At 35.5% G+C, this 15,479-nt stretch overlaps 1 protein-coding gene across 1 annotated transcript; it reads left to right on the forward strand.

Moving 5' to 3' along the window:
- The first annotated feature begins 12,849 nt into the window (after positions 1-12,849).
- LOC113321190 (probable membrane-associated kinase regulator 1) lies at positions 12,850-14,477 on the forward strand. The gene is made up of 2 exons (XM_026569070.1): positions 12,850-14,131; positions 14,387-14,477. Exons 1-2 carry the CDS (start codon positions 12,941-12,943, stop codon positions 14,399-14,401), a joined length of 1,206 nt encoding a protein of 401 aa, XP_026424855.1. The 5' UTR covers positions 12,850-12,940; the 3' UTR covers positions 14,402-14,477.
- The last annotated feature ends 1,002 nt before the right edge of the window (positions 14,478-15,479 follow it).

The raw sequence follows: 15,479 nt of genomic DNA on the forward strand, positions 1-15,479 counted from the left end.
TCCGTCACGCATAGCCTTCCTCGATGTAGTTGCAGGTTTCCCTACAACCACACCCTGTTAAGAATCTAAGAACAATTAATCAAACACAAGTAATCTAAAACATTCTTTATTAATCTCACTCACAAATTACATAAAATAGATAAAGAACGCTCGAAAACTGGTGATAAAGCAAACTAACTCTCTCTCAGACTTTCTCTCTCTTAGAATACTTTTTCACCACTCCCAAAAGATCTCTCCTTCAACTCAAGCTATCTGATCTTTTATATAGAGAACCATGACAGCTAAGGTTCCCACTTCTTTCGGATCTGTCTTGCGATCGTCTCGCAAACTCATAAATTCTCCTTCGCTAGCATTCTTCATTCTCGCCAAGTCTTCACACTTTTCTCATGCTCAAGCTGACATCACTTAATACGTCATTCTTCTATTCTTCTGCGACATTATCGCTATCACTTGCTAGTTAAAAAATCGTTGGATCACTATAGTTGCGATATTTTGTTCCTACATTTTGCCTCTTCTCATATCTTTGTTATGCAAATAAGAAAATGATATGAAAAAACCCTTCTCCAAAATACCGCAGTTACTTATTTATTAATATTTTTAACCTTCGACAAGTTTCCACAAATCTAGTGTAACCGCCTACACGTGCCCATTCTTTCACCCTTTTTACTGACACCTTCTCCTTCAACCTGTCACCCTTTTTTATCTATTTAAGAGAGAACTGACTCAAAAAATATTTTTCTTCTTCTACTTCGTCTTCCCTAACCTAACCTCTGCAGCTTTTCCTTTCCTTCATATCCTTGCAAGTTTCAACATCTGCTACTGTTTCCATGGAGAAATCTAGGTTATTCTTTTATGTAGATTTTTGCTGAATCCGTTTATATTATTTACTTTCTATATTAATCTTCATCTTATGCTAATTTCCATACTGTTTTTGTTTCAGCATGGAAACCCTAATCAACTTAAGAAACTACCAAATAAAAGGAAGTCTGCGAATGACAAGGTAGTAAGAAACATTCCTTTTTTAATTAACAATATTGTTGCCCCTGTTTCTTAACTAGTTTGGTATTCGCAGGATGCTGGGGAAGTCTCGCCAATAGATATTAGGAAGACAAAGAAATCTCGCAAACCAAAACCTCTAGATATATCTATTACATGTCCTAAGCTTGATTTCATCTTTTCTACTGCAACTTCTTCACTGAATGGTTCTTCATTAGGAATTGAACCTTCTAGCGAGATTCTCGCTAATGAAATCACCCCATTAACCCATTATGTTATTAATGAACCTTCTATTTTATTAAACTCTGGTGCCTCAGAGGTTGCCCCATCTTCAACATCGTTAAATGATACTATTCATTCTTCATCCCCAAAGAGTTCTGTGCTTGTGAAAAATGACCCTCCTTATCCAATACCAACTATCTCTAATTCCCTTGTCACAATTCCATCTTCCTCTGAATCCTCCACCGCCAATAACGAGATTCTTTAAAAAATTGGACTTGCTTTTAAGGTTTTTGATGAAGCTCATGTTTCTTCTACCGAATCTGCTAAAATGTTGAATGAACATTTAGCTTCTTCAAAGACTGCTTCGCAATTAGCTTTGGAAAAAGAACTTGCGACTGTGAAAGAAAACTCCAACTTGCGACTTCTCAATGTAATGACCTTCGCCAAAAAAATCAAGAACTAGAGAACAATGCCTTAGACTGTAATAGTCTTCGCAAGAAGAATGAAAATCTTAGAGGTATAGTTCTTTTTATTTTCACTTTTATATTTACTCTTATGGTATATTTTCTCATGTATATCTTTCTTAAATTTTCTATTCGCATCTCTAGTTTTAATACAGAAGTGTTTATTTGAGAGATATGAGTTTCAATATGCCGCTGAAAGAGCTCAAGCTGATAAGGATATTGTATCGGATCAATATAATCAATTAGAAAATCAACTCTCATATTCTGTAGATCAAATTGATAATCTTTCCAATGAAAATGTCCAACTAATCCACGACCAAGAAGCTTTAACCAGAAAAATATCATTCTTATCTTACTCCTTGTTTAAGGATGATTTGAAAATTGAAACTTTATCAGATGAAAATAAGACCCTCTCCGAAGAAAAGCAAACTCTTCGCAGTAATGCTGCGATATCCTCTCAAAAACTTTGTGTTCTTCAAAAATTATGCGATAATCATGAACGTTCTCTTCGCTCATTAAAGAATGAACTTAAAGTTTTGTCTGAATCTTCTATGGCTGATAAAAATGGACTTATCAATGGAAAATAATCTTGAGCACAAAGCTGAATCAACTTAAAGATCAATTTTCGCAACTAAAAGAATCCCACACATCCTTAGAAAAGAAGAACGCTTCACTCATTTCCGACGAGAAGAAATTTCGATCACGTCTGGAAGGTTTAGTTGGAGATGGCTTTGATGATGCCATGAATCGTTTGGAAAAAAGTAATTTGGCTATAATTCAACATCTAATTTCGCAGAAAGAAGGTAGCCACAGATAGCCAATTACCTCTCTTTTGTTGATCCACTTTTACTATTTTTCAACTATGCTTTACTGATTTTTCACTTCTTTGCTTATTACTTTTTCGATTTTATTTTCTCGCAGAATCTGAAAAAAGTCTTCGTGCTATCATTACATCGCTGGAGACTAACATTGCTATTATCAAGAAGGAAAATTCAGATCTATCAACATTCTGCACCCAGGAGCGGGATCGAGCTGATAAAAGATATGACTATCTTAGGGTTTTCAAAGAGATCGAGATCATGAACTGTCGAAGAAAAATGACTCGCGAATTCCATCTCGAATCTCAAGTTCTCTTGAATCGTATTTTACTAAGCAAAGGTCTTCCTTATGTATCAATTCCACTCTTCCAGTAGATGCTGATGAAGTTCCTCCACCAATGGATGATGACCTTCACTATAAGAGTGATGATGAAAATAATGGCGACATCCCAAATGAAGAAGAAGTTATTGCTGATGTTACTCAAGAAACTAATGCTGGCGAAACTCAAGATGGACGAGAAACTACTGAAAGCAAAGCTCGCGAAACTGAGAACATCGCTGAGAATTCTTCATCCAAGTCCACTGAAGAAACTCATATTGAAAAGTCTTAATTATCTTTTCCCATATTCTGGTTGTCATCCTTTGCTTGAAACTTTATACTCTTTTGTGAGATTCTGAATTTATTTACTTTTTGGTGATGAGAATGATAATGTAATTTTCTTGAAAATTCCCATACTTTCCTCACATTATCTTTATCGAACAACATTAATATCTTATGTTTTTCATCTTTTGTAATAATAAATTGTTTATTTTTTAATATTTACTTTTCTCAGTCTCATGGGGTCTTATCGTGCCTTCCTAAGGAAAGGTCTTATTATGCCACCATTCAAATTTGCGACAAGATCGCAGGCTATCTTTATACTTTCATGTAATGATCCATTGACCTTGCCTTATCAAATTCTTGTATTATTGCCTCTGCAGGATCTTGCGACAATATGACAGGCCTATCTACTTTACTAAGTAAAGAGCCCCATAATATTGTCGACTTGCGACGAAATCGCAGGACGTCTTTGTACTTTCGCACATTAACCCATTGATCTCGCCTTATCTTTTCTCTTGTATTTTTGCCTCTGCAGGATTTGATGCACAAATATTATAAGCCTTAATACTCCCATGAGTAAAAAGCCTCATAATATTTGCGACTTATGACACTTATCAGCTCCCTAATGGAGGGTACCATCCTTAGTTCCCCTGGCTTCCCGTTCAAGGAGGCTTACCTCTACCACACACGGTTATGGATCCTACCATCCGGTCCTAACAACATACATTTGTTTTCTCAACCTCTTATCCCTTCGCCGATATGGCTCATGGTTACAATATTGCACCCTAGGTGGGGTTTTCGGACCGAGTGCCTCATAGTCAAGACTTTCCAAGGATGACCTGGACGCTCATACGCCCAAGCACCCTCAGCTCAACCGTGTACCTCGGCGCCTTGATCGAGTTTCGGCACTCCTTGGGTGAGGTTTTCTTACCTTTAGTCGACTTAAGTCATAATACTTAAGTTGAAAATCCAAGACGCCTCTCCCCGATGGGTTTTTGTTTACCACAAATCTCTATGACTCAGGTTACAGTGAATGTATCCTCCCTTGAGCCATGCAATGGACTCACCTCCTATGACACACTTTAGGACTTACATTTGCCTCTTACGACATTGTCGCGAACTAGGGTGTACGCCATAGTTAGATCGCCGCTATCTTCTTCTGTGCAATTTTTTCGCAATTATATCCGTGCATTTTTTATTAATGCATTCATAAAAACAATTTTGAAAAATATTTTCTTTGTTCTGAAATTTCACTTTTAATTAATCATTTTGAAGTATCATTCTTTTCTTTGGCGATCATCGCCAATCTTTCTATGGGTAATATTTCTTCAGATACAATCTATTTCATGGATGATCAAGCTTATGACCAACATCATTTCCTTCGGGATCTATTCGCTTTTACGCTTCATTTCCAATTACCTCTTGAATAATGTAAGGCCCATCCCATTTCTTTTCTAACTTTCCATCTTTTCCTCGCTGATAAGGTGGTATTTCTCGCAAAACCAAATCTCATATCTGAAACTCTCTTACCTTAACCCGCTTATTGTATTCTCGCGCCAACCTTTTTTTATAATTCTCCATATGTTTTAATGCCATCTCCCTCTGTTCTTCTAAATCATCTAAATTTGTTAGAATCAAATCTGCACTTAAGTGTTTCTCCCATGCATCTCTTTTCGTTGTTGGAATAATAACTTCAGTTGGCAATACCGCTTCAAATCCATAAGTTAGACAAAATGGAGACATTCCAGTTGCTTCTCGCCGGGTTGTATTATATTCCCAAACTGCATTGTGAACTTGTTCACACCAAGCTTTATTCTGCCCTTCTAATTTATTCTTCAAAATATATGCGATTGTATTGTTTGTTGCTTCCGCCTGACCATTGCTCTGTGGGTATAAAGGAGTGGATTTTCCACATTTTATCTTAAATGAATTCAGTAACAATTCTATATTTTTTCCTTCGAATTGTTTACCATTATCAGAAACCAATTGTGAAGGAATTCCAAATCTACATATGATATTTTCGAATATAAATGTGAAAACATCCTTGTCTCTAATATGTTGAACTGCCTTTACCTCAGCCTATTTTGTAAAATAATCGGTTGCGACAATGAGATACCTTGTTTGCCCTGATCCTGTCAAGAATGGCCCCACAATATCTAAACCCCACTTTCCAAAAGGTCAGACACTTGTTGAATACGATAAAGGTGCACCAGGTGCATGATGAATTATTTTACCATGTCACTGACAATCTTCGCATCGCCTTGATACTTGTTTTGCATCTTCATGCATATATGACCAATAGTATCCTTGTGTTTTTGTTTTATATGCCAACGATCTGCCTCCACTATGATTTCCAGCATCTCTATAATGTATTGCCTTTGGTATTTCTTCCCCTTATTTTCGATTCAAACACTTTAGCGATGGTCCATTAAATGACCTTCGATACAATATTTTATCTCTCAGTTCATAATTTGTCGCACGACTTTTTAATTTGTGTGCCTCCAACCTGTTTCTTGGTACTTCTCCCTTTGCCTGATAAGCATCTAATTCAGTTCTCCAATCTTTAATATTATCTATTTTCTCTGCATCTTCTATGATCATCACATCTACTTCCTCTTCTTTTTCTTTATTAATTGATGGTAACGAAAGAGTTTGTATTTTTACAAATCTCGCTGATTCATCTACCATCATACTTGAGATGAAAGAAAAAGCATCTGCGAATCTGTTGTTCCTTCTCGATATATGTCTCCAATTTAGTTTTGGAATCTTCGCTGATAATTCTTCAAAAAAGACTTTTGTATTTCTTTAATGATGGTTCATTTGTATTATACTTCTCCAGTATTTGTCGAATTACCAACTGTGAATCACTTGTGATTCTAGCATTTTCTAGCTTCATCTCAATTGCAATTCGCAAGGCATGTACCACTGCCTCATATTCTGTTTCATTGTTAGTAGATGCAAATTCCAACCTAAAAGAAAAAGCCATTTTCGCACCTTCTGGCGAGATAAAAACTATTCCAACTCCATTCCCGTCTCCATTTGATGATCCATACACCAATATTTCCCATCTATTAGGCTCTGTTAACAAGTCATTTGGATTTCCATAATCGTCATCTATATCCATCATTTCTTCAACAGGTTCATCATCTTCCAAAGTAAATTCTGCTAAAAAATATGCGACCACCTGCGACTTCGCTGAAGATAATATTTCATACTTTGTATCAAAATGTCCCACCTACGCATTCCATCGCTCAACTCTACCTAATCTTTTTAAATTCTTCATAGATGATTCTATTGGCACCTTTATCAATACCCTTACTTTATGAGCTTGAAAATATATTTGAAGTTTAAATGTCGCATAAACTAAAGCCATTATCAACTTCTCAATCTTCGAATAATTCTTTTCTGCTGCATTAAATGTTTTGCTAATATAATATATTGGTTTTTCCACTCCTGCATCTATTCGCAACAACACAACACTCAGCGTGTGCGAGGTTGTCGCAAGGTAAATCAACAATTCTTCTTCTGATTTTTCTTTTTGTAAGATGGATATATTCATCAAATGATATTTTATTCCTTGTAATGCTTTTTCACAATCATCAGTCCATTTGAATTTCGCTCCTTTCTTTAGTATGTTGAAGAAATTTTTGCATTTGTCGGATGATCTTGAAATGAATTTTCCCAGCGAAGCGAGGAGCCCATTCAGCTTTTGCACATCTTTGACCATTGCTGGAGTTGGCATGTCACGAATTGCTTGTACCTTCTCTGGATCAACTTGTATTCCTTCTTTGGATACAACATATCCCAAATTTTTTCCTGAAGCTACCCCAATAACACACTTTTCTGGATTTACTCTTATGTTGATTTGCCTCATTTGCTCGAAAATTTCGTTTAAATCTCGCACATGATATTTTGCCTCCTTACTTTTGACTAACATATCATCCACATAAACCTTCAACGTTTTATGTATCCACTTCGTAAACACTTTCTACACCATTCGCTGATATGTAGCCCCAAAATTTCGCAAGCCAAAAGGCATTTTCGTGTAACAATATAATCCTCTTGGTGCAAAAAATTTTGTATGCTCTTGATCTTCTTCAGCAAGAGGAACTTGATTGTAACCTTTATATCCATCCAACGAAGTCATTCTATTATTCCCCGCTGCTGATTCAACCATTTGCGGAATATCTGGCAATGAAAAACTATCCTTTGGACATGCTTTGTTTAGACCGCTGAAATCTATACAAATTCTTATACCTTTGTTTTTCTTTGGCACCACTACCATGTTCGCTATCCACTCTAGGTATTTTGCTTGGCGAATTATTCCTGCATCAAGCATCTTTTGTAATTCTTCTTCTATTCGAGGATGATATACTGTCGCTATCTTTCGTATTCTTTGTTTAAATGGCCTTACATTTTTGTCAATCTCAAATTTATGACATGCAACCGTAGGATCAATCCCAGGAATTTCATCCATACTCCATGTGAAGATATCTATGTATTCTCGCAATAAATTTATTGTTCTTTCCTCTTCCTCAACATCAATTTTCGTTCCAATCCTTAATATCTTTGGCTCTTCCGCAGTTCCGATATTCACCTCTTTTGTTGGTTCTGATGATGTATAACTTGGCTTAGATTCTCCTAGTGGGGTAGGTTCTTTTATCTCATGCATCATTTCATCTTCTGTGTATGGAATTTCGCTAGGTATACCTTTTCCTTTTGTAGCCCGTATCTCATAGACTCGGAACTCTTCTTCTTTCTTCAATTCTTTAGTTTTTCTCCAACGATCCTTTCTTTTCTTTGGTAGAATTTCACAATATATCACTTCTTTCTGATAACAACTTTTCGCATTATTCATATCTCCTCTAATTTCGCCAATTCCACTCGGCATTGGAAATATGATACATTAATGAAATCACCACCTGCAAATCTCTACACTTCAGTTCATGTCACACTGCAATGAGTAGCAGCATCAGATTCCTCTTAATCCACATTAACAGTATCTTCTCCTTCTTCGATTGACCTGACATTGAATCACTCACACAGAACTTCAATTTCTTCCATTCAATCCCAACGGTATCCACCAAATCAACAGTACCCAGTTCTTCATTTACTGCTCAGCTTCTCAATCCAAACCCTAACTTCATATTCTGTCAATCCATCTCCAATTCGAACAATCAACACCAGCAGAATCATTCAAAACCAGCACCAAGAACCCAATTTCAGTTCGAATTCAACCCTAGTCTTCAATTATCGAAACCATCACTTCCAAACACCATCAATACTTTCTTCACAAACTGAACCTTAATCTACTTTTCTTCTCAATTTCTATCAAACCCTTTTTCTCGAATTCCCATGTTCAATCAAGGAATTCCAGAAAAGGTAACGTCGTCAACTGTGTTGGTATAGAACCAATGAGTTTATTATCAGCAAGAACGACTCGTTGTACTGTTGTGAGCAATGCAATTTCAGAAGAAATGGTACCAGTGAGACCAAATTTTTGAAAGTTTATACCTGTAATATTTTCCTCGTCGCAAGTGATTCCCAAGTTTATACCTGTAATATTACCATTTCATTTTGATTTTTCATCAGTACAAGTTTCCATAATCAGCGCAACATCAACCCCTTCGTTCTTCATTTATCACCAACTCAATATCATCATCAATTCCACACAAACCCAAATTGAAATCCAGAAATCCTAATTCCCAATCTGGGGAAGAACATCATTCTCATCTTCAAATTCAAAACCCCGACTTCCAGCTTCTAATAAAAACATCAACCTTCTCTTAATTAGTGACAAACCCACCTCCAATTAGCCTTCTAAACCCTCGATTCCACCTTCCCTAACTCAATAAACCTAAGAATTTATCTCTAGAAATATTGCAGAAGAAAGAAAACGGAAGGAGAAGAAAACAAAGAAGAAGAAGATAAGAAGAAGAAGAATGAATTAATCCTCGATAGCAACACGTGATGTCGTCTGGTTCTCAGATAATTAGGCTCGAGTGGTTTATCATGGACGTTCAATTAATCCTCGAGATGTCGTCTTAGTTAGATTTGGCTCTCAGATAGCAACACGTGGACATCTTATCTAGTGTGACTGACACACACGTGTGAAGGACATTTCAGTAATCTTACCACATGTATGACATCTCCCTATATGATATTTTGGCGAGATATTGACAAGTCAACGCGATAAATTGACCGAGATGGTTAAAGTGGATGGAATCCGTTTAACTTGCCTAGTTTTGCAAGGAATAAAAAAAGTGGCCTAGAAATGAAAGTGAGGGTCCATACCAGGCCTACTTCTGCATATAATCCATGAAATTACCAGAAACCGAAACTCAAAATGAAATCTCTCGGTCTCCACTTCAACTTGGAAATCCCTCTTGAAACAGAAAATAAGAAAAAGAAGAAGATTGATTCTCTCTCTATTTCAGTTGAACCTTCAACTGATTTTTCCGACAAAAATTTCTTTTATCTTGATTTTTCCGATGAAACAGTGCTTCTGGTGGTGGTGATAATGGGTATAAATTGATTAAGTTGTTGTGAATCAACACAAACTGATTTTCCAAAATCTTTGAAAATTGATTTAAAATCATATACACGCTGAATTATTTGGCTTCAGCGAATCAAACATGCAAAGATCTCTCCAAAATTTCTCTGAAATTATGAAATCGAAAACTAAAGAATCAGATCTATCGATCTCTGAATCTGTGAAATCAATATTTCACCTATGAAGATGAAGAACAAATAATAGCCAGTTGAATCGAACTTGCAACGGAGGGGGAAGTGGTGACGGCATAGGCGGTGGTGGTGGTGCAGAAAGAGAATGAAAGAGAAGACGGAGAATTCGTTCTCAAATCTAAAATAAAAAATGGAAAAATAACGTAGGAGGGTATTTGAGGGATTATAGACACAATACATTCCTTTCCGATTCCTTGGGGGTATTTATATAATGGATAAGAATATTTTTGCTAAGTCCATGGATAATAGGGGCATATATAACATTCCCACTATGAAATAAGGTACACAAAGACTTACGCACCCAGCACAAACATCCTTGGTAGCCTCAGGAAGATTTCTTTGAGAGCCACTTCCGGGAGGAGGTTTGACATAGTTGCCTTTTTTTCTTCGTCAAGTGGAGGAAGTAGAAATCGGGTTTTTGAAGAAACTTGCAAAACCCTAACAAGAAAAGATAAGTTACAACTAAGAAGAGGTCTTAAATTTCTGGGTATATATGGCCTAGTCGGGTCCCCTGTCCCCAATTAAACTTGTAAGTCGGATCGGAGGTTCGTGACGGGAACAAGTCTGAGGCTCCACCTTTTACCTGCCAGAAAGTTTATTGGAGGTGCATCATAGTGATGAAGACTGAGCCACATATAGAGTCTGAGACTCCACCATTTGTCTGCTGGAAAATCATAGATGTGTAAAATTGTAATCGTAGACAGGTACGTGCGTAAAATTTTAGGAAAATCCAACACTGGTAATGGTGTTTTAATTAGGGAACCTAGTTCAGTCTTACAAAAGTTGGTGTAAAAATACTGTATGTATAGAATCATTCCGTGATTTCATTTCTGGTTTTTATCTAATGCGCAACTTGGAAAAGAAGAATTGCTTAGCGCATAAATCATACCTAGGAAGCACCAATATACTTGCCACCAACAGCATTAACTAGGCGGGTTAAGTTTAATTTTTAGAGTGGCAGAATGGTCCAGCATTAGTCCCATTTGTGTAATGTTGGCAACCATAGCCACTGTGGATTTAATATTTTCATTAATATTATTGTCATATCTGAATTGCAGTTTATGTTGTTGGTCCATGGATCATGTCTTTAAGACCTAATTTCTTCTTCCTCCTCCTGAAGAAGAAAAAGGGAACACTGTCAAAACTCCCGGAAGAGTGTTATAGGGAGACCTAGTCCAGTCTTTTACCTTCTACACTATCAATTGTTCTTATTCTTAAATTCAATTACAAGCTTTTGTAAACTGTTGTATATGAGATTTCTGACAATCATTAAAGTCCAGAGTTTCTAAACTTGCTTGTACAGTGTTGGCAAAAAAAGACTTAAGAGCGGGTGCTTAAAATAAGAACCGTTTTTAGTTAAATTAGATAGTGTGATGATGCTTATGTTAATGCAAAACTTACCCTTCTTAGTTAAATTAGATAGTGTGATGATTAGTTAAATAATTAAGTTGAATTGGTTAGTGATTAGTGAGATTACATTAATTAGTTGGGTGTTTCTAGACGAATAATTTTTGAGATGAAGAAGAAGTTGTTTTCTTTCTTTCAAGATTATTGGTTTTGGAATGGGGGTTTTGAATATTTAGGTATACTTTAAATTTAGTTAATGTTGTTTGAATAGCCCAAAATTTTTGAAAAAATGAAAGTGTTCTAAGATGAGTTCAGCTATGACAGTAGAGTTCGGCTACGGAATCTGATGAACAGGTAGTCGAACTCTTCTGCTAGTGTAGTTCGGCTAATGGTTATGAAGACGCAGCAAGTAGTTGAACTCATCTTTAATGGAGTTTTTCTTCCAGAGAAAAGTCCGGTTAGGAGAAAAAAATTGCGACGTAACCGAACTAAAAGTTTTGCTAGGAAAGTTTTTTGCGACGTAACCGAACTCAATATATAGGTTTTCGGATGAGAAAAAAATGCGACGTAACCGAATTAAAAATTCTGCTAAGAAAAAAATTGGCGACGTAACCCAACTAAAAGTTCGGTTATTCGACAAAGTTTTTCACATAATTCCTAACCGAACTTCTCTTTGCAACTTCCATTTTCAACTCATTTTGATGATTACTACTCATTTTTTCAACAAAAAATGAATAGCAAGTAACGGGCTGTGGAAATTTCTTTGAATCGACGATGACAAGGAAGCGGGAAAAAGAGAAGAACATGATCCCTCTAAAAATAATGGCTTTGTGAAAAATTAAATTTAATGGGTTTGTTATAATTTTGACTTTGTATATTAAATTATCAAAATAATATTATATAAAAAAAATCTATGATGAAACCCACTGTTTTTCACAAAAATAATGGGTTTGTAAAAATCCAATCATCATAAAATTTGATGAAAACGATTTTTTTAGGAATTTTATATCAATATTATATAATACGGAGTTTTAATGGATCTCAATATTTAAAATAATTTTTTATACTCTAAATTTGGCCACCTTGATTTTTATGCCCGAAAAAAAATAATAATAGTAATAGAAATCGCATTAAAGTGGGGCTACATGATCAAGGCCATAAAGTATAATATGGGAAGTTGATCAGCTGGGCATTAATCAATCATATAGGACTTGGGCAGATGAGATACTATCGGATGATTTTAATTATTAAAAGCCATTCAGACTGCTAAATACATTTTCAGTAGCACCAACATTGTTATTATTAAAAAAGCTAAATTAGTTATTAGGATACACAATATATCTTAATATTAGTTACCCCGGGTAAACTTAAAGTTTCAAGCAGTGGTAATGGCTATTTCGTAGTATTGAGACTTAGAGCCATCTTACAGGTTTGGGTTGCTAACTCAAAGTTACAATTAAGGCTAGCATTGTCGTGAGTTTTAAAAAAGTGTTTTCCTATTCAGACTTTTTTCCCAACTCTCCCATGTGATTACTGAAACCCTTTAGAAAAGATAAAAATATTTTTCTCATTTCTTTTTTTTTATCATCCACCCATTTATTATTCATTTACCTGCTAAAAGCATTGACTCCATATCTCTATCTCTGTGTGTCTTGTCTTCATCTTCATAGACAGTACTCTACTACTACTCATATAGTAGATCTCATTCACACAATCATTTGTGTGTTACAATGTAGAGAGAAAGAAAAATGGGAAAATCATCATCAAGAAGAAAGCTGTTATCAAAAACATTACCATCATCACCATCACATTCATTCTCATCGTCATCTTCCTCATCAGATTTTGAGTTCACAATATCTTTATCAGCACTTAAAGGATCATCGTCATCAAATCTGTTATGTCCAGCTGATGAACTCTTTTACAAAGGACAGTTGCTTCCTCTTCATCTTTCTCCTCGTCTTTCTATGGTAAGAACTTTATTATTATCACCAACAAGAACTTCTACTGATACTGATACTACTTCTCGTGATTCAACTGGTAGCACTAATGATTCGCATTCTTCGTTCGGTTGTGAATTGCTTAACAATGATTGTGATTCATCTAGACCTAGTTCAGTAAGTGCAGAGCTTGAAGATGAGTTTAAACGACTTAGTTCTCGCCGTGAACATGATCATGATGAAATCCATTCTGCTCATTCTCACCAAGAACACCAAGTGAAGAAACCTAGGTATTTTTCTTTATCTAGATTCTCATCTGTGTTTAGGAAAGATCAGACGAAGATAAATAGACAAGTACAACAACAAGTGGTGGTAGCTGCTGCTCAACATCACAGTTCTCCATCTGAATCAGCATCAGTTAAGAAAGCGAGCAGCTCTTCTTCTTCTTCAGCAAAAGATGTGATTAGAAAGTACTTAAAGAAAGTGAAACCTTTATACGAAAGGCTATCATCACAAAAACAACAACAAGAACAGAAGATGGACAGTGTTATTAAATCTACAACTAGCCGGGCTATATCTTTGTCATTGAAGAGTACTGGTTGTAGTTTAACAGAAAGTTCCATTAAAAGCAGCAGAGACATGGCAGGTAGTCTTTGTTCTTCATCATCAGTTATTAGTAGTAATAAAGAGAATGGAAATGGAAGATTTTCAAATTCATTTTCAGGGAATTTAAGATACCCAAGAAAGAGAAGTAACAATTTAAGCTGCCCATCTTCAATTAGATCATCACCAAATCATTCCGGAGTTCTTTGTAGAAACAAAGTTATGAGCAGTGGAAATTCTAATAACAATGTAGTGATAAGAAGTGGGTTTAATTCAGAAGCATCATCAATGAATGAATTGCAGAATGCTATTCAAGGTGCTATTGCTCATTGCAAGAACTCAATGGCTCAGGCTCAGGCGACTAAATCAGAAGCTACAGAACAGACTTCTTTGTTGACGGTAAGTTAAAAAATTAGTAACACTTCTGTTTTTGGGGACTTTAATTAATCAATCTTTTAGAAAGATAACTTTTTATTCATTTTCTTGATTTTATCGTAGTTTGGCTCAAATATCTAGTGAATGGGTGTTGTAATCTTTTTTTCTTCTAATTTTATATTTTTTGTGGATGAATTTTGTTTCTCTACTAATGTTATCCAATCTTATCGAGTAAATTTCTCCAATAACTCGAGTTGTTAACATTTTTACTGTGTGCAGTTTTTTTCTAGCTAATATTGGGGTGCATTTCTAAGTACAATGAAGGGAATTTTAATAAAATGTCACATTTTCAATTTCCGGTATAAGAAAATGCCACGATTTTTTTTTAATTTATGAAGTGCCACAGCTGTTATGTATTCCGTCAGGTCCCACCAAACTAGTCTATAATCGTTGAACAATTCAAGAAAATGCGTCAACATTATTTATCTACCCTTCACAAACCATTAAAAAAGAAGAAGAAGAAAATCTGATTCATTCATATCCATTAGCCGCTATTCACTTGGGTTTTAACGATGAACCAAGCAATTTTATCTGAAAGAGAGGAGAAAAGCAGCAGCTGCTGTTATTGCCGAGAAACTAGATAGAGTAATAGACAGAAAAATAGAGAGATGGAAATCGAGCAGAAATTGAAGATGGGTCTGAGAATTAGATTTGTTGAGATTGTGAAGGTTCAAATTGAGGATTTGTTATGAAATTGGAGGTTTTCTTGGTGATTCAGATGAATATTTGGAGTTGATGTTGTTTTCGATCTCTAGAAATGGAAGATGAAGAAGAATTGGTGGGGTATGGTTATGAAATTGAACTGAGCTACAGCCGTAGACGATTGAGAACAGATTGAACATTGGGTTTGATTTGCCGATAGAGATCAGGATATTCATATGATGGATGTTTTGATGATTAATGTGGGTTTGAATCAAATTGAGAATTGGTTAGGATTTGGTGATGAAGCAAGAACACTGACGAGATGGTGTCAAAATTATGTTTGTCAAAAAAAAATTCTTAAAATTTTGGGAAAGAATTTTAGGGTTTGTCAAAATTAGGTTTAATTCATAGAATTTAGGTTGTTTTAAGAAAAGGGTTTAGCTTGATTTTCATTTTGTTTTCATTTTCGTATGTTAAATTTGTATCTTAGTTAATAGGGTGTGTAATTGTTTTTTACTGTGAATCGTAAACAACTAAGAAAATTGTTTTGATTATGATGGTTCTCGTGATGAAGAAGTATTGGTGGATGATACTGGTGGTGATGCTATGGCTTGAGGCAATGGTTACTGGTGGTGATAATGGAGTTGTTGGTATGGTTTCACTGAATGGT

Source organism: Papaver somniferum, chromosome 11 (assembly GCF_003573695.1).
Source record: "Papaver somniferum cultivar HN1 chromosome 11, ASM357369v1, whole genome shotgun sequence".
NCBI classification, from domain to species: Eukaryota; Viridiplantae; Streptophyta; class Magnoliopsida; order Ranunculales; family Papaveraceae; genus Papaver; species Papaver somniferum.

What these genes read in the sequence shown, in the direction of transcription:
- LOC113321190 (XM_026569070.1), top strand. Translation starts at nt 12,941, where the DNA reads ATGGGAAAATCATCATCAAGAAGAAAGCTGTTATCAAAAACATTACCA.